The sequence below is a fragment of the Herpailurus yagouaroundi genome, unplaced genomic scaffold, assembly GCF_014898765.1.
Source record: "Herpailurus yagouaroundi ecotype Mexico unplaced genomic scaffold, PumYag 189, whole genome shotgun sequence".
Classification (NCBI taxonomy): domain Eukaryota; kingdom Metazoa; phylum Chordata; class Mammalia; order Carnivora; family Felidae; genus Herpailurus; species Herpailurus yagouaroundi.
Window position 1 is genome coordinate 15,029,417 of NW_024412420.1, and position 19,393 is coordinate 15,048,809.

Genomic DNA, 19,393 nt, shown 5'->3' on the forward strand with positions numbered 1-19,393 from the left:
GTGCTATAATTTTCAGGAACATTAACAAATTGATATTAGGTGGTCTATAGCTTATACCCAATGTGTTTCATGGTAAAGATGGTGGCAATGAGGTTTTATTTATTTATTTTTTTCAACGTTTATTTATTTTTGGGACAGACAGAGAGAGACAGAGCATGAACGGGGGAGGGGCAGAGAGAGAGGGAGACACAGAATCAGAAACAGGCTCCAGGCTCTGAGCCATCAGCCCAGAGCCTGACGTGGGGCTCGAACTCACGGACCGCGAGATCGTGACCTGGCTGAAGTCGGACGCTTAACCAACTGCGCCACCCAGGCGCCCCAAGGTTTTAAATGTCCTAGTGCTCACTGGGTTTTATTTTTGTAGGCAGTTTGCAACTCCTCTGAATAAAACATCTATATTCAGTTATAGAGACTGATAAATGGGCTTTCCCCTGCTTCTGATCACTACAAATTTTTAATAGCGCTTTCTGATGGCCACTTTCTTGTAGGGAGCAAAAATTATGTCTACATGTCTTTCAAACCCTCAGCAGCATCTCCTGGCAACTGTTTACACATCTTCTTCCATCTCTTTGGTTTCACAGGACACAACCTTGCCGTCCACCACTTCTTCCACAATCGTCTTAATCTTCCTTTTTCTCTTCACATCTGAATTTAGATTTAAGTATAAAATGTTAATTCAGGAACATGCCTCTGCTGACTTATAATATTCAGTTCTAAATCATCATGATTTTACATGTATTTTTTCCTAAAAAGAAAAGAAACCCATTCTTTTTCTTAAATAATCTTGTCAAATTTATAAATAAATGCCGAAAATATGTCACTGTCTCCAAATTCACAAATTTTCTTCTCTCCCCACCCCCAAAGAGAAAGATACAATATCAAATTAAGCCAAATGTACTTTTTCATCGTATTTTTTTTCCCTTTCATGACCAGGATGTCTCAGAACGGTAATAGCGTGGGCCGAGAAAACTACCCTGTTGTGGGAGTATGACAAACTTCCCATGTTGGGGGTTTCTTTATATGACGTGCCTGATTTTTAGAATCCCTAGGGTAATATCTGCTGACTTGAAAACCGATCTCTCTTTACTTTTCACCAGTGGCATTTAATAAGTGGTAAGCTGCTGAGTGAGAATTCAGTCTTACAGGAAATGTGTGAAATTAGAACACTTACCTTTCTCCTCCAGGGTGCTCAGCAGATGCTCTTTAGTTGTGTTTGTCTGTCTGTATTTTTTAAGAAAAGAAAAAGAGACACGAAAAGGTGTTATCACCATTTTGAAAATGAAGCACTGTCCTGCCTTTTTTGATGTGTGTTTTAATGCTGTGTTTGCATTCCCCCCTTTACCATCTCTCTCTCTCTCTCTCTCTCTCTCTCCAGATACCTCTATATCTCTATCTATCTATCTATCTATCTATCTATCTATCTATCTATCTATACAGATATCTATCTATCTCTATCTATCTCTCTCTATATATACAGATAGATAGATAGCTCCAAAACTGACCTGTTTACCCTGTGCTAGAAGTTTTTGTAATAAAAATAACAAAATTACAGTGGAAGTTTTAATCTTGTGTTCTCTTACTGAGTTTCTTGGGTGTGGTAGTTGAAGACAGTTGCTATGGCAATACTGATGATTCTCAAACTGGTCTCAAACTCTGTTGTTCATTTCATGACCTCTCAATGAGGATTTTTAAAAGTTATTGTTGTGTTAAAAGTTATTCAATTATGTATTAATCATAAAAATTAGCAAAGCATAATCTGTATCATCTACTGTAGAACCATCTTCTAAGTCGGTCCTACACATACTTGGTATTTGGAGGATGGGTGTACTTTTGGTATATTTTTGTTTTGTTGTTGGTGGCGCATGTGTAATTGCTTTTGTGCTAGGGATTGCATTGGTGCTGGGGAATGAGTGACAGTGTAATATGTAGACATTAAACTAGCACAGCATGTAGACACTGGCACATATCCCTTGATTCTAAGAGCCTTACGTGACATCTTCTCCTTCCAGAAGGCGGCGGTAAGTAGCAATTTCCTGCTCAAGCCGGGTCTTTATGTCAAGGAGGATATTGTACTCCTTGTTCTGGCGTTCTGTATCACTCCAAATCTGTGTCATTTGGGCTTCTATGGAGTTCAGCAGTGCCTGGATGGTGGCCAATTGGCTACCATAACGAGCTCTGGTCTCCTCTAATGTACGCTCCAAAGATTCTTTCTATGAGCACAAGAAAAAGTGGATGTTTCTTAGTTGAAAACTTAAGAGGTGGCTCAATTTTAATTTCATTTGAGGAGAACTTCCATTGCGAGTCATTGTGGGCATGACTCTTATTTCTAGCTTTGTTTCCCCCTCTTTCCATCTAGGCGACCTCAGCCAGCTGCTAGGATCCCCAGTTCCTGGAGTCTTTTGTTCGTTTTTAGCCTTGCGCTCACTGTTGTCTTACTGTGGTATGTTGTATTATTGTTCTCAACGTTTGCCTCCTCTCCCTGTGATTGTGGTGCCCCTCCAAGTGGAGGATTAGGTTTCCTCATCCCTGTTGACAGGAGGCTTGGTCATGCGGCTTTCTTTGGCTAATGCAATGCAGGTGAAGCTGACAAATGCCTTTTCTGAGAAGCTTTAGGAGCTATCACATGGTCTGGCCATTGCTTTTTTCTTTCTGCAACAACACTGGCATGCCCTGGCTAGGGTCTCCTCCTTTAGCCTTACCCCCACAGTGGAAATGCCATGGAGCAGAGCTGCAGCCAACCCATGATGGGGTAGTGTTGTTATTGTAAGACACCATGACAGGAGCTGACTGATATGCTTAGCCTGAAATGTCTTTACCCCTATTGTTCAACTACACATTCATCTCACATTTTAAGATCTAGTTTAAAGGCCACTTTCTCTGTGATGTCTACTCAGGTAGACCTCCAGGTCTTCTTCCAGGTCTACTTGCCCCTCTGCATCCTTGCAGTACATTGCCCTTGTCCTTGATTTCTTTCTGTGTTTTAATTATAATCGGTGGTTTGGCCTGTTTCCCTGCCAGCCCTGCAAGGGTGAGGGGTTATTTCCTAGAGTTTTCTGCATCCCCAGAGTTCCTCACACAGGCACTTAGTAAGCATACACTACATTGAGAGTGTGAAGTTAGATGTGCTTTACCATACTGAGGTGGGACTGGAGTTCGATCTCTAGGTTCCGGTAGGTTTGTCTCAGCTCCTTTACTTGAGCCTCATTGTCTTTGATCTCTTGAGTGCTCCCTGTGACTTGTTGCTGCAGAAGTTGAGTCTAAAGTTCCAAAAATGAAAAAAAAAAAGTGAGTAAGGAGAGAGAGAAAAGAAAGAACATGAGTTATCTTTTTTTTGAAGGACAGCTTCTACATAGTTGCTTACCCTTTGGAATTATGCTATTACCTGTGTCTCATACTGTTCCTTGGCCTTCTGAAGGTTCTCCTGGACTACTGTTTCGTACTTCTGCCTCAATTCATTCATGATGGTGCCAAGCTCCAGGCCTGGAGCAGCATCCACTTCTACACATACAGTATCGCCCAAATGTCTGCGTAGGCTGTCTACTTCCTACAAGAGTGAAAATCCTAATTATAGTCTGAAGCACATTCTCAGATGAGGCTGGGCAGAAAGAGTAAGTTTACGACTTCTTTCATGGGGAATGAGTAAAAAAGAAAGAAAATAATTTAGGTAGGGCTTATTGTAGTGCGGGTACTGCTCTAAGTCATTGAACCCTGACAGCTCATACCCTTATTGTTGTCATCTTCTTACCAACTCCCCCCTCCTTATTATCGTTATTATTATCGTTATTAGAGCCATTTCTATCATTCCCAACACTGCTTCTGAGCATGGTCTCACCTCCTGATGTTCTTTTTTGAGGAGATCCAGGTCTTTAGTCAGTTCTTTAATTTGAATCTCCAAGTCTGTTCTACTTAGGGATAGGTCAGCCGAGACCTTATTCAGGCCTTGGATATCACTTTCCACTGTCAGGCGCGTCTCCCTCTCAGCCTCATACCTGTGAATTAATTGGTATGCAGAGATAATTGAGCCCTCCAGAAGCCATTATAGAAGAGATAGTCCTAATATAATGAGATATTTTTACGTGGTATGTGAGGAGATCAATTTCAATACATTGTATCCTTCTTTATACACATCAAAAATGTTCATGGGAACCCAGGAATCAGATAATTTGCTCCATAATATAATCTCTGTAATTTGGAGTGATTGGTAAAAAAAGCAATCCGAAATAACTCTTAAAAGTTCCTAAATTCTCGAATATATTTTTAAGGAAATAAAAAAAAAATACTTGCTTTAATTAATGTGTCAGCAAAAGATTCTCATTATTGATATTAAATAATGGTAGGGGCGCCTGGGTGGCACAGTCGGTTAAGCGTCCGACTTCAGCCAGGTCACGATCTCGCGGTCCGCGAGTTCGAGCCCCGCATCGGGCTCTGGGCTGATGGCTCAGAGCCTGGAGCCTGTTTCCGATTCTGTGTCTCCCTCTCTCTCTGCCCCTCCCCCGTTCATGTTCTGTCTCTCTCTGTCCCAAAAATAAATAAAAAAACGTTGAAAAAAAATTTAAAAAAATAAATAAATAAAAAATAAATAATGGTTAGATTTACTTAATGAATGCACGTGATCAATTTATTATTTTTATTACTTTGTAAGCAGATGCATCCAAAGTGAGTTATCTTAAAAATTCATGATTCTCTTCCAAAATCTTACCTACTCCATTTTTATTAAAGTAGCAAAACTTAAAAAAAAAACGATAATGCAGTGGAACACCCAGATATTGACTTGGTATAATTGGAATGAACAAACGTTTACTGCTTTAGTCTTCAGATTTGCTTTCCCATTTCCTCCTTTTGGATCCTTTGTAGCATTAAAATGCTACCCTTTTAAGCCACAAAGGCGTTTTTAGTACCAATGCATTGTACACATTCAGGATGAGAAAGCCCTAGTATAGGAGCCATTTATGAGGAACAGTTCTGATCACATGTAGTGTGATATGGCTGCAAGAGAGTGAACACAATCTGAGCTGCTTTAATCATAGTTCTACTTATTTGGTTGGGCAGACCCTATTGTAAAACACCAGCAGACTCAGAAGCATCAAAGGTCACCCCTGGAACTTGGGCTGTACATTTGCAGGCACTCCAAGAAGCATGGATGACTCACTTGGGGAATCACTGAGCATAGACAAATGTCTTGCTTCAGATAAGAGAAGGGCACCTATGCAGAAGGGGAGTCGTAAATTGCTTTGGTGTCACTCCAAGGGGCAGAGTTAGGTTCAGTGGGTGAAAAGGTAGATGAAGGGTTACTAAAAAAGAATGTTCTAGCAACTAGAGCTAACCAGTGAAAAATACTAAGAATGTGGGAGAGGGAAGTCTAGCCCTGAGTCCTGGGCTGGACCAGATAACTTCTACCACCCTTCAAACTCCCAGATCCTGAAATTACTTAAGGTAGCTCCTTTACCAACAAGAATGTGGAAAGCTGAATGTCATTAGGCACAGCTAAAAGGAATCCTTTTCCAGGAAGTTTTACCATGGTGCCAGAACCTACTTCAGCCTGAAGTCCTCAGCAGCTAGTTTGGCATTATCAATCTGCAGGACACAGTGAAAATTTTGCAGTTGTACACTTTTAATCTGGAAAATACATGAGAAAGAATGACATTTTCAACTGGAAAAAAGTTTCAAATGATCGAGTTTATCTTCAGATACAACCACTATTCTATCAAAGATGATGTTCCTTTCAACCATGAAAATAGGAAGGGCAATGATATGGGCATTTAACATAATCGAGTCATAAAGTACAACTCTGGTCCCAGGGTTAGGTGAGCTTTCCTTATGGTTTTACAAAAGGAAGAATTTCATTCAACTCAAACCATCAAACTTTATTGAGTGCCTTCCCCTTGATGTTGTTCCTGCTGAGAATATTCCTGTTAGCCTTTCTCACTTGGTGAACAACTTCTCCACCTTCTACATCGTTGCCTCAAGGAAGTCTCAGTGATTTCTTCAAGGCAGAACTGGATGAATTGCCTGTGTTCTCACTGCCCTATAGGGCCCTCCTTGCTAACATCTATCCCTCTGTGTGGATTAAGCCTTTGTGTCTGTTCCTCCGAATCACAGTATGTTTCCATATTCCCCAATGCTCAGCATGGTGTCCAGCACTTAGTATCTACCAACTATTGGCTGAATGAATGGACACTTTGCTATGTGAGAGTTGTGTTGGGCACTGAAGCTGTCAGGATGGATAAGCCCTCGATCTTAAAAAAGGGGTTCCCGAATGGGTGTGTTCCCTAAGATATATATGGATCCAGGCTGCTTGTAGAAGATGTTACAATGGTCTGTGTCTTTCAGCAGATCCAGCTGCCTTTCTGTGTATACTGAGGCCACCAAGGAGGTGGCCTTTGCTATAAAGGAATATGAATGTTAAAATAGGAATGAAAATGAAAGGGATTCTTTCCTCGATTAGATACGAATTTTAAAGCAGAGCAAGTGCTCGTGTCATAAGTGCCCTTCACTTTGGAGCAAAGTTCACTCCCTTTATTACACACAGTTGATAAATAGAACTCCACCTTTCTCCGATAATGTGGGAGTAGGCTGTGATATAATTGCAACAAATTTGAGTTGGGGGCAATAGAACATCTTACTGCTGTAGAAGCGGCTTCTGAACTGATGATGGCATTATTAAACAGGGCATTGAAAAATCTGGACCTCACGAATACCTACGCCCCTTCCCCTTATTTCCACCCTGGGTCACTTCATCATTGAAATTTCTCATATGGTGTCTTAATACTAATATTACAAATTTACATAAATTAAAGGAGGAACATCTGTGCATTGACTGGGAATTCACAAGTTAATGGGAACTGGGTGAAAAAAAAAGTCATATCATCACATAAAAATTTTAGCTCTTCTTAGAAAAACTTTTTACTATCCACTTAGCTGTGTCCTGGTAAACTGTGACAAAAATACAGATTACAAGACTGTAGGGTAACATTTTCATATTTTCCATGTAACTATATTGTAAAAAGTTAACAAAGTATGATTTACAGTCATCCAGTTATGTAGTCAGCTATTCAACCACAAAGGGTAGATTATGGAATTCACCATTTTTATAGATATAGCATTTCAGCCTAATTTGCTTTCTGACATCTATTTGCACCCACCTAACGTAGATGCCCCCTTGCTATACCGTGCAGCTCAGCAGTAGAGTGGAAAACAAAGGCATCATCCCTTACCTGGTTTTGCAGCTCTTTTATTTGTTGGTAATATGCACTGTCGTCCCTGATGCCAGGTGTGTTTGTTTCATACCACTGCTTGATCAGCAGTTCGAGTTTGGAGTTGGACTGCTCCAGGGAGTGTACTTTCTCCAGGTAGCTTGCTAGGCGGTCGTTTAGGTTCTGCATGGTCATCTTATCATTGCCAGCAAACACGTCTCCTCTGGTGAGATCACTCCCATAGCCGACCATGGGTCTGGAGGTCGAGATGCGGATGCCCTGGCCTCCAGCCCCCCCATAGACGCTGGGTGCCGCCCCAAAGTGCTGCATGCCTCCCTTCCCATACATGGAACCTCTCATGCTGAGTGCAGGGCCTTGCAAGGAGGAACTCAGGCTTCTGTGGAAGCTTCTGCTGGTGAATTCCATTGGAGATGGTAGGAGGGAGCACCTGAAGCTTCAGGATGGCTGGAGCAGAATCTGCCTCTGGGTGGTGGATGAGCTGACCTTTTATACAGTTCGTAGGAAAGGAACACCTCCTCTGCTGACACCTCACCGCAGGACTCACACCGCTGTCCACCTTGCCTTGCTGTGTGTTTTCTTTTTCTCTTTGTACAGCAGTCTGTTCCATTTCATTCCAGAAACTACGCCTAGAGGCATTCCTTAGAGGCTTTTCTCAGGGGCGATTCCTTTTTTTTAAACAGAGACAACAAAAGGAAACCAGAAGATGTATTCTTTTAGCCCTTGCACCTGCCTTGGCAGATTTTTTTTTTAATCATAATACACACATAAAGAATATTTGCAAGCCCTGTGAATAATTTAGATACCTAAAGAAACAGACATAGGTACATAATAGTAAGCTACACTGGTTTAAAAGAACAATGGTTTAAAAGAACAATGTTTTAAAATCTTTTTTAATTTATCATTTTCTTTTTGGTGAGAGCATTTAACTTCTTCTTTTTCATAAATTCCAAGTATACAGTACAGTGTTATCAACTACAGTCACTGTATTTTGCATTAGATCCTCAGACCTTATTCATCTAAAAGCTGAAAGTTTGTATTATTTTACCTCTCCCTATTTTCCCAACCCCCCAGGACCTGGCAGCCCCTGTTTCTATGAGCTCGACTTTTTTTTCTGTCCTTAAGATTCCACATATAATATTTGTCCTCTCTGTCTGGCTTATTTCACTTAACATAATGCCCCCAGGGTCCATCTATGCTGTTGCAGGGTTCCCTTCTTTTTCGTGACTGAATAATATTTCAGTGTGTGTGTGTGCGTGTGTGTGTGTGTGTGTGTGTGTGTGTGTGTGTGTGTGTGATCTTCTTTAGCCATTCATCTTTTTGTGAATCTTTTTAAGCTGTTTCTATATCTTGGCTATTGTGAATAATGCTGCAATGAACATAGGAGATCAGATGCCTTTGAGATAGTGATTTTTATTTCCTTTGGATATATACCTAGAACTGGGATTGTTGGATCATATGGTAATTCTATATTTAATTTTTGAAGAACCTCCATATTAATTTCCATAGTGGCTGCACCACTTTACATTACCACCAGCGGTGCACAGGGTTCCCTTTTCTCCACGTCCTCACCAGCGTTTTTGACGATGACAATTCTAACAGGTTGAGGTGATAGCTCATTGCGGCTTTGATTTGCATAAGAACAGTGGTTTATAGATATTGATAATCACTTTCAGAATCTCCATTTTATGCTTTTTTTGGCTTTTAGGTTTATCCCTATTTAGAGGTTATATTTTATAAAATTATTAAAATGTTTTGTACAAACACAAAACCTCAGGTGTTTAAAACAGGAATGAAACATTTATACATTTGGAGATGTAGCTTGGGGAAGTGAACTAAATGAATTTAGGTGAGTGGTGGATAGATGATTTTGAGTTTTTCTTTTTCCTGATTCTAATGTTCTAAGACTAGGTAAGTCGTTAAGAGTTTCCATCAATGCCTGGCTTTAGGTCTTGTTCCCTGAAAACAGAATAAATAGCATAGTGCTTTGCACTTGACCTGGTACATGGAGGAGTCTCTCTCTCCTGTTACAAGGTCAGCTCAGCAGTCCCTATGAGACAGATTGCTTGTTCCATCCGTTCTGAAACTACATGTTCATTGCAGCTGCTCCCTCCTAGAATCTCTAATGGATTTGGGTGGCTCAGTTTTCACGGAGGCCTGACCTTCTCACAGGTCCACAGACTGATAGCTTAAGTGGAGCCATTATATGTATAGACAGGTATGTAGACAGGGGTGTAGACAGGGGTGTAGACAGGGTGTGTAGAGAGTTAAACCTACTTCATACTCTTTATGATATATATGATATATATGTGGATATCTCTTACTTACATTTTCATCCATTCATATATGCATCAGCCAATACTCACTGAGTGTTCACCACCAGTAACTGAACATATACTAAGCAGACCTAGCTTTTTGTTACAAACCTTAAATTACTTTGTAACTAGCTGTCACAGCTAAAATCTTTAGTGAACACATGAACTGTGTTCTTTTATGTGTATATATTCACAAAAGTAATGTGTAATGTGTCTTTTGTTGTTGCTTAACGGGGGAGAAAGAGATTGAGTAAAGTCACTGGAAAATTTTACTGTTTAAATTACACAAGTTTTGCAGTGTGTTAGTTTCAGCTAAGAGTTTAATACAATAACACATATGGTCAAGGCATGTAGAAGCGTTATTTAAATCAAGAGTTAGCTTTGTAAGAGTTGGGATATCAGTGCAGTTATTTAAACTTGATAATTTTTGTTTTCTTCTTTGGCACAATTATTTCTTGTGGCTGCACCCAATTATGTTTAAGTGAAAGAGTTAAAATCTCATTAAAATCATTAACATAATTTTTAAATTTTTTGAGAAATGACTATGTTATTCCACCAGTTTTGGCTAGTATTTGTAGGTTTTTTGAGATTTCAAATTTAAACTAAAATATGGTACTGTAGGGCTGTTATTATTTTAATTGAAGTATAATTAACATACGGTGTTATATTAGTTTCAGGTGTACATTATGATTCAACAAGTCTATAGTTATGGGTTCAGCCATCCAATCTAGAAAAATTCCTATTGTGAAGACTCCCACATGTTTGTGTCAGGGCAGGAGAATTTCTCAGCTCCTCTATCACGGTGAGTTTTATGCTTTGGTAGATTATTATAGCTTCTAATGTGATCATATGAAACCAGGCTGGTATTTCATAGCAATTAATTTTTCTGAATTATATCTGAGGACTAGATATGGACCTTATAGACTCTTATTCATTAACAAGTCATTTAGAATTTAGAGCCCCCGCTATTCCAGGCTGTTGGATGACAGCATCTATAAAAGAATATTTATTAGGTCCCAACTTATAGCTAATCAGTGGTGCATTTTGACCTCTGAGACAGACTCTGATGAGGATGTTAATGATTAATACTAAGTATGCCCAGTAATTTCGAGAGTTATTACAAGCACTGTAGTTTTCAGAGCATTTTCAACTTCCCCCCCTCAACATGGACAAGGTATTGCAGCCCCAATGCGAGACATATAGAATCTGGGGTGGGGGTTGGGCGGTGTGGGCATTCTCTTGCCCAGATATCTTAGTTAGGATATATTGCTGTCATTGGTTGTGGAGGATGGCATATAGGAACTGTGGATGTTTGTAGGCAGTGTGGTTCTAGACACCATACAAAGTTAATTCAGAAAAAAATGATGGCCTCTGTGTTTAAAAACTGGTGTACTTGGGGCACCTGGGTGGCTCAGTCGGTTAAGCGTCCGACTTCAGCTCAGGCCACGATCTCGCGGTCTGTGAGTTCGAGCCCCGCGTCCGGCTCTGGGCTGATGGCTCAGAGCCTGGAGTCTGCTTCCGATTCTGTGTCTCCCTCTCTCTCTGCCCCTCCCCCGTTCATGCTCTGTCTCTCTCTGTCTCAAAAATAAATAAACGTTAAAAAAAATAAATAAAAAATAAAAACTGGTGCACTTAATGAAATAGTTACAAGTGAAATGATACGGAAAGGAATAGAATATCTCCATATTAAAAAAAGAAATTATAATTGTTTCAGGCAAGCTATACATGTAATATACAAAAGTCAATTCCAGGTTCGTTAAAGATGTAAAGTGAAAGGTAAAAGCTATAAAATGTTCAGATGAAAATATAGAATACGATCTCTAGGAATTAGGGTAAAGGAATATTTCTTAAACAAGACACAAAAAGTGCAAACTGTGATATTAACAATTTTTGTTCATTAAAGGATACCATAATTATAATGCAAAAAGCCCCAAACAGGGAGGGGATATTTATAATATATATAAGTGACAGGGAATTAGTTTCCAGAATATATTAAGAATACCTACAAATAAATAAGAAAGCAAAAACAACCAAGTGAGAAAGTCGGCAAAAACATGAATGGATGCACAGAAGAGGAAAGCCGATCGGCCCATTTCACACCTGCCAACTGGAATAAATTAGAAGGATGGACAAGGGGAATTCTTACCCACTAATAGTAGGTGTGTAAATAAGTACAATTACTTTGGAAAACAGTTATATATTATCTCAGAACCATGAGCATGCACATACCTATCATCCAGTAACTCCATTCCTAGGTATGTATTCTAGAGAAACCCTTACACATATTTATCTGAAGTCAAGTACAAGAATATTCACAGAAGTATTGTTCATAATACTAACACACACACACTCAAAACAACGCAAATGTTCAACAGAATGAATAAATACGTTGACAGATATTCATACAACGGAATATGATGCAGCAGTTCAAAATGGATAAACTAGGGGTGCCTGGGTGGCTCAGTGAGTTGAGCATCCGACTCTTGATTTTGGTTCAGGTCATGATTCCAGGGTTGTGGAATTGAGCCCCACATTGAACTCTGTGTGGAGTCCACTTAAGATTCTCTCTCTCTCTCTCTGTCTCCCTTGCTCACGACTCTCTCCCTCTCTAAAGAAATGAAATGGATAAACTACATTCTTGACATGGATGAATCCAAAAGCATGTGTAGTGAGAGAAATGATACAAAATAATATATTCCCGTAAATTCAATTTATATAAATTACAAAAATAGGCAAAACTAAATATTATATGATTAAGGGATATACATATAGATAGTTGGCAGATTGCACACAACAGTTACAGAATCCTCCTGAAGCTGTATACACACCCCTTTGCAAATCCTCTTAGAGTTTAAGGGGCATCTGGACCATCTCTATTTTTTTTTTGAGGCTCCTGATATATTGAACAAATGAAAACAATCCAGAATGAGGTAGTCAAAATTACCATGGTTAAAGTATTTTTATTGCCTACACAGTACCATTTTCAACACAAAGATATTATAATATGTTTGTATCAATACAAGATTTATAAAAAAACACTTATTTCATGCTTTGTAGGCTCTGTGATCTGGTGCTGGGACACTTTTGACTGACAAGGTGAATGTCTTCTTTCAATCCTGGAAGTGATCACTGAAACCATTTGAATTTAACCTCCAAAGTCTCTGAATGGGAAGCCATAGGCCGAATGGCCCTCTTCCTGCAATTGGCCCTGTGCCTGGATTATTTCACCAAAGTTTGATGTTATACCAAGGACAGCTGGTAGGTACTTCTTTTATATTAGCTTGACTAAGAGAGAGCCCAACCAAATTCCTCCCAAAACAGAATAATTTATCCCCAAGGCAAATATAGTTTTTATTCTTAGAATGACAGGTAAGAGGGGCGCCTGTGTGGCTCAGTCAGTTGATTGTCTGATTCTTGATTTCGGCTCAGGTCTTGATCCCAGGGTTGTGTCACTGAGCCCCACGTCGGGCTCTGCACTGAGTGTGGAGCCTGCCTAAGATTCTCTCTCTCTTCCTTTGCCCCTCTCCTCCCCATTCATGCTCTCTCTAAAAACTTTTTTAAAAATGACAGTTAACTTACAATTTGAAAGTAACAGTTCCTGCTTCTAGCCATCAATTGTTCATAAATGTCGAGGTCCATCTCAAAACACCTGCCTACCACTGCAAATGCAAAATTTCCCTTCTTTGAAAAATTCCTGGCACTTTTGTGGTCAAGCTCAATACATAGCTCTTTAAGATCTAACCCCTGCCTGCCTTTCCAGAGTCCCCTTCCTACCAGCCCTGTGCCACCAGCTCTACTCTTCAGGAACACAAGCCACTGGTACTCCTCCATGCCACACCTCTGTATGGATGTCATTTCTTCCAGGAAGAATCTTTGTACTCCCAAACTCTTTCCTTTCCAAGGTGCCCAGCTATCTTGGTTTGCCTAAGACGGGGAGGTTTTCTGGGATGTCAGGCTTTGAATGTTAAAATCAGGACAGTTCCAGGCAAACTGGGACAGTCGGTCATCCTGTTCATCTCTCCCGTGCATGTCTCTCTGGGGTACACCTGTGCACACTCTGGTCCTGATTCCTTTGTTGAATGAATGGGTTTGGACGTGAGGAGTAGAAGGAGATAAGGATAACTCCCAGGGTTCTGACTTGGGTGACTGGGTAATGATAGTTTACTAAGGGAGGCCCTGGGACAGGGCTGGGAGAGGGTCTGGGGAGGGGTTGTTGCAAAGGAATATGTGATGTGTTCATTTGTAGACATGCCGAGTTTTAGTGTCTGTGCTATTAGATGCACGTGGAGAAGGCCTCTATGAAGGTGGCTGTAGAATATTCTGATCTGGCAGGAACTGAGCTGGAGGTGTATAATGACGTAACAGGCGAGGTTTGCTCCACCTTGTTGGTTCGCACATTATCCCTCATATAAAAATTGCCACCGTAATTCTAGTCCACTTGGTCTTTTCAGAACCCCAGAGTCAAACCTCTGCACAGAGAGACCACAGGTGACAGGGAGGAACCTTGCCTTGCATGGGCCTTGTCACTGCATTAAGGTTTTTTCCTTCTCTAGACTACTCTGCATTGCCACACAACTGAACATTTCATTCATTGCAATAAACTAAAAATATAGTAGTTATGGTGCTTAAGTACAATTTGTGAAGGATCCAAAAAGTCTGGCCTAGACTTAGCAGCTAAATGGTAATAACCAATTAGCATTGGTTATGTATGTGTGTATATGTGTGTGTGTGTGTGTGTGTGTGTGTGTATAACCAACATATATATATACATATATATATATGCATATATCATTACTTTATTTTTTTATTCATTTATTCATTCATTCAAGTTAGTTAACATACAGTGTAGTATTGGTTTCAGTAGTGGAACCCAGTGATTCATCTCTTACATATGACACCCAGTGCTCATCCTGAAACGTGCCCTCCTTAATACCCATCACCCATTTAACTCATCCCCACCCACCTCCCCTCCAGCAACCCCCAGTTTGTTCTCTGTATTTAAGAGTCTCTTATGGGTTGCCTCCCTCTCTGTTTTTATCTTATTTTTCCTTCCTTCCTCCTATGGTCATGTGTTGTGTTTCTTAAATTCCACATACGAGTTAAATCATGTGATATTTGTCTTTCTTTGACTTATTTCGCTTAGGATAATACATTCTAATTCCATCCACATTGGTGCAAATGGCAGGATTTCATTCTTTTTGATTGCCGAGTAGACTATATTTTAAGGAAAGAAGTGATCCGTGGTTCAGTTTAATGGTGTCCTTTCATGTTATTTGAACAATCCAGACTTAGTATTTTTGAAAACAAGTAAACAAGTGGCAGTTACTCACTGTGTGTTATTTTTTGTGGTGCTTAATTTTCAATACAAAAAACCATAGGCTCTTGTATTTGGAGGAGACCTTGAAAATCATCTAGGCCATGTTTCTTCTCACTTGATGAACAGGACAGCTGGGGTGTTAATAGATTTATTGACTTGCTTATGGCAACAGTGCAAATATAGGAAGTTGGTCAACTTAATCCACATAATGTTTGCTTTCTATCTTGGTTTTCAGCAAGTTTGCCTGACCCAGGACAGCTGTCTTGCAAACAGCACCCTGATAAAGAAATGAAACTCTCACTGATTAGATTACTGTTTAAAAGTCTAATATAAGTTATATGCCCCACACATAACGAGTTTCCACCCTGGGGCTAAAGACCTACTCTTCCTATATCTTCCTTCATTTGCTCCTACTAGCACAACGTTGAAGTAGATTCTGTAAGATGTGGCAGTGATCACTGGCCCCAGGATGTTCCTCAAACAAGGCACGGTATATACGGATACAAGCAGATGAAGAGATGTATTATTAATTAGCCTTTCGGAACACAAACAACACATGTGTTCACATTTCAGCTCCGTTGGGTGTGTCATTACTTTTTAATGTGTGCACATTTAAGTTAGAAAACCTGTACAAAGCAGATGAGTGATTAAAAGAGAAATTCTTGATGCTGATATTGAAAATCTCTTGTAGGGAATAGGACAGAACTTGAGAAACAAAGGAGGGAGAGAGAGAGAGAAATAGAGTGCATGAGAGCAAGAGAGGGCAACTGAGAGACAGTAAGCTTTTCAACATCTAATTTCGGAAGGAGGAGTTGTAAACAGATTTTAGGAAAATGCCTATAAAGATCAACATTTTGTGAACGAGGCAGTTGGCAAAGCCTGAATCAAAATTTTGACAGCTAGCTTTTAAAAAATGAAAAATAGGGGCACCTGGGTGGGTTAGTCTGTTAAGCGTCCAACTTCAGCTCAGGACATGATCTCATGGTTTGTGGGTTCAAACCCCACATTGGGCTCTGTGCTGACAGCTCAGAACCTGCAGCCTGCTTCTGATTCTGTGTCTCCCTCTCTCTCTGCCCCTCCCCGACTCTCTCTTTCTCTCTTTCTCTCTCAAAAATAAACATTAAAAAAAGAAAAAAAAAGAAAAAAAGAAAAATAACCAGGTAAAATAAATCACATCATTTATTCTTTGTTGAATAAATGAATGGTGTGTCCAGTCTCCAGTTATGTTCATTGAGTGTAGTAAATACAACATTTGACTAGAAGTCAGGTTTTTAATTTCTAATTCAGATCCTTCCTCCTGCCCTGCCCCACCCCCCACCACACAGACACAGACAGGGCCTTAACACTGTTAAAGTGGAAATACCAGACAGCGAAATTGGCCCTAGAAGCAACAATCAATTAGTTAGACACTGCTCTCAAGGAATGCCTCTAGCAGAGGACATACTGACATGGATTTTAATTTTAACCTTTATTTTAATTTTTAATGTGGGTGGATAAGAAAGATGAGCAAGGGTGGGATATGAGAATAGAACACTGAGACCCAGATGGGCTCCGCAGATAAAGAACGGGTGAGTTCAGTCAACCTTCGGGCTCTGGGGTCCAGGTTATGTATTATTTGTTGAGTTGGGATGCTAGCATATGATAAGGTAATAAATCCTTAGGTCATCCTGCTTGGGCATCAGAGGGTTAGGAGGAAAGAACCCCACTGTGAGTAGCCCCATTTAACCCAACTTAGAAAAGTGAAAGCAGAGAACCCCTATCGTTACAACAAGATTCACTAGTGCCAATAACCAGCGCAGAGAGCAGAGCCTTTGTGCAGTTTTGCGCTGTGTCCCTGCGCTGTGTTTCTAGCCATGTAACCAGAGGCTTTACACCTTTCTGGGGACGTCCTAGGTGTCAGCGGAGACTTGGTTTATTCATATTTTCTCCAAGAACGAGTTGCTACTCTTCAGCTCTCACCACGCTACTAACATTTTTGATGCCTCATGTTCCGCAAAGGCCTCCTGTTTTGGTGTTTTCTACTTTTTTTAAGCAATGGAAAACCAGGAAAAGCCTGGAGCAATTTCTCATGTGTTTGACACATATGTTGAGGGATACTTAACAATTGCTGCCCTGGGCAAAATATAGCAGGATTTTATGGCCAAGTCTCATGTTGATAGAGTGGACAGGCTGGTAGCTACACACACTTTTTCAAAATAAATGCATCTCTGTGAAATGAGCTGTCAGGAGGACCACAGGGCTTGGAAGCCTGGCGTAATTAAGGCGCAATATATTGGTTCTGAAGAACTGACATTAATGTTGACACATGAGGTTTCTGGGCAATTTGATCTATACCAATAATTCATTTTGTTCCCCACTGCAGGACTCATTTTGTTCCTAAGTCATTTGAGGCTTTATTAAAGATTTACCTGGTGGCTTTTTAAAAGCACAGTATTTACTGTGCTGTGTGTGTTCAGTCACCAGTTATGTTTATTGAACGTAATAAGTATGACATTTGGCCAGAGGTCAGGTTTTTAACCTCGAATTCATCCCCCCTCCTACCCTGCCAGATTCACACCAACATAGGGCCGTATCATTGGCAAAATGGAGACACCAGACAGCACAATTGGCCCTAGAAGCGATGATGAATTAGTCACAGATGAAAATGGAAACCAATTATTCTGGCCTGTCACGCTCTTATGGTAAAGCCACTGTTCTTGATCTGCTTTGTCACAATGATTACAATCATTTTGTCTCCTTCGTTTTGCATTTTAGTATTCCAGGAATTATCTCCCACATTCTTTTACTTTTATTTTTAATCTTTATTTTTGACGAGAGAGAGACAGAGGGTGAGCGGGGAAGGAACAGAGAGAGGGGGAGACACAGAATCAGAAGCAGGCTCCAGGCTCTGAGCTGTCAGCACAGAGCCCAATGCCAGGCTCAGACTCATGAACCATGAGATTATGACGTGAGCTGAAGTCAGATGCTTGACCAACTAAGCCACCCAGGCACCCCTCCCACATTCTTAATGTGGGAACTTGAATGAAATCTTTTGGGAGAACTGTAAGAAATCTTTTAAGGACTTTGTCCTTTTTACAGTTCTGTCAAAGTGGATTCAGCAAGCACTTTGTATATTATTTAAAAGCTTTGGTGTTTTAAAATTGTACTAAGATTGGGGCGCCTGGGTGGCGCAGTCGGTTGAGCGTCCGACTTCAGCCAGGTCACGATCTTGCGGTCCGTGAGTTTGAGCCCCGCGTCAGGCTCTGGGCTGATGGCTCAGAGCCTGGAGCCTGTTTCCCATTCTGTGTCTCCCTCTCTCTCTGCCCCTCCCCCGTTCATGCTCTGTCTCTCTCTGTCCCAAAAATAAATAAAAAAAAAAAAAAGTTGAAAAAAATAAAATTGTACTAAGATATTAATACACACGGGCGTTAATCCCAAAGGTAAAATTGACATCATAAAATCTACTTTTTAGGATGAACCAGCTCTTTTGATGCGGAAAGGATAAAGTCATTAGGGAAAAAAAAAATGGCTGCAAACCTGAAACTGACTGAGAAATTCTAAATCCATCTTTCAAAGATCATCCTAAAACTTGTGCCTTCATCATAAAACAATTCATTGGTAATTGGTTTTGAGTTGGTCTTCCATTTTTTTCCTTGTAAGCCTATTTGCCCAGTGTTACTCTGATATGCTCCATATTGAAACTTGAAATGCAGTGTATGTGTGGACACACATACTGTATACAGTTCGTAAATGTGAACACACATGTGTTCGCAACGTTCCACTATAACGTTTATTTATTTTTTTGGGACAGAGAGAGACAGAGCATGAATGGGGGAGGGGCAGAGAGAGAGGGAGACACAGAATCAGAAACAGGCTCCAGGCTCTGAGCCATCAGCCCAGAGCCCGACGCGGGGCTCGAACTCACGGACCGCGAGATCGTGACCTGGCTGAAGTCGTACGCTCAACCAACTGCGCCACCCAGGCGCCCGCAACGTTCCACTATAAAGGAAATGTCAGATTTACATACTCCCTGAACTGGAAGAATAAAAGGTTGATGACAACTTTGTATTTTCTTAAGTATTGGGAAACATATACATTTATTTATTTATTAAAAGTTTATTTATTTATTTGAGAGAGCACAAGTTGCGGGGAGAGGGGCAGGGAGAGCAGGAAAGGGAGAGAATGCCAAGCAGGCTCTGCACCGTCAGCAGAACCCAACATGGGGCTCGAACTCATGAGCCATGAGATCATGACCTGAGCTGAAACCAAGAGTCAGACACTTCACTGACTGAGCCACCCAGGCGCCCTGAGAAAGTTATACGTTTGAAAAACAGACTCAGAAAAAGAATTAAAGAACATCTTTGTCTCGGTGTGGCTATTAAAAAGCAACTATTCAAAACCATCCAACATCACTTTTGCCTTTTTACTGCTCTGCGATCCAGAACCTGCTGCTGGTATTATAGATACCAAGGGTTGAAAGCACAGTGTTTGGAGATCTGGATTAGAATCCCGTCTCTGCCGCTTACTTGCTGTGTGAACATGGGTAAGTTCTTAACCTTTCTGAGCCTCAC

General features: G+C 40.6%; 1 protein-coding gene and 1 long non-coding RNA gene across 7 annotated transcripts in view; one reads left to right on the forward strand and one right to left on the reverse strand.

Moving 5' to 3' along the window:
- Positions 1-19,393, forward strand: part of LOC121044970 (uncharacterized) — a 149,969-nt gene that overhangs the window by 49,806 nt on the left and 80,770 nt on the right. For 3 of the 6 annotated variants that reach the window (XR_005797555.1, XR_005797560.1, XR_005797559.1), the window contains 3 exons: positions 12,584-12,784; positions 17,393-17,524; positions 19,265-19,365. This is a non-coding gene — a long non-coding RNA (uncharacterized LOC121044970). The remainder of the gene's footprint in view (positions 1-12,583; positions 12,785-17,392; positions 17,525-19,264; positions 19,366-19,393) is intronic. The other 3 variants (XR_005797556.1, XR_005797558.1, XR_005797557.1) reach the window with 3 other exon arrangements.
- On the reverse strand, positions 439-7,634 carry KRT20 (keratin 20). The gene is made up of 8 exons (XM_040497483.1): positions 7,215-7,634; positions 5,534-5,616; positions 3,833-3,989; positions 3,383-3,544; positions 3,132-3,257; positions 1,990-2,210; positions 1,172-1,221; positions 439-645 (listed from the first exon to the last, which is right to left on the reverse strand). The coding sequence occupies exons 1-8, from the start codon at positions 7,617-7,619 to the stop codon at positions 548-550; spliced, it is 1,302 nt and encodes a 433-aa protein (XP_040353417.1). The 5' UTR covers positions 7,620-7,634; the 3' UTR covers positions 439-547.

What these genes read in the sequence shown, in the direction of transcription:
- KRT20 (XM_040497483.1), bottom strand. Translation starts at nt 7,619, where the DNA reads ATGGAATTCACCAGCAGAAGCTTCCACAGAAGCCTGAGTTCCTCCTTG. An exon ending in TAAAAGAGCTGCAAAACCAG is followed by an intron (nt 5,617 to 7,214) that starts GTAAGGGATGAT and finishes TGTATTTTCCAG; the next exon opens with ATTAAAAGTGTACAACTGCA. An exon ending in AGGAACAGTATGAGACACAG is followed by an intron (nt 3,258 to 3,382) that starts GTAATAGCATAA and finishes TTGGAACTTTAG; the next exon opens with ACTCAACTTCTGCAGCAACA.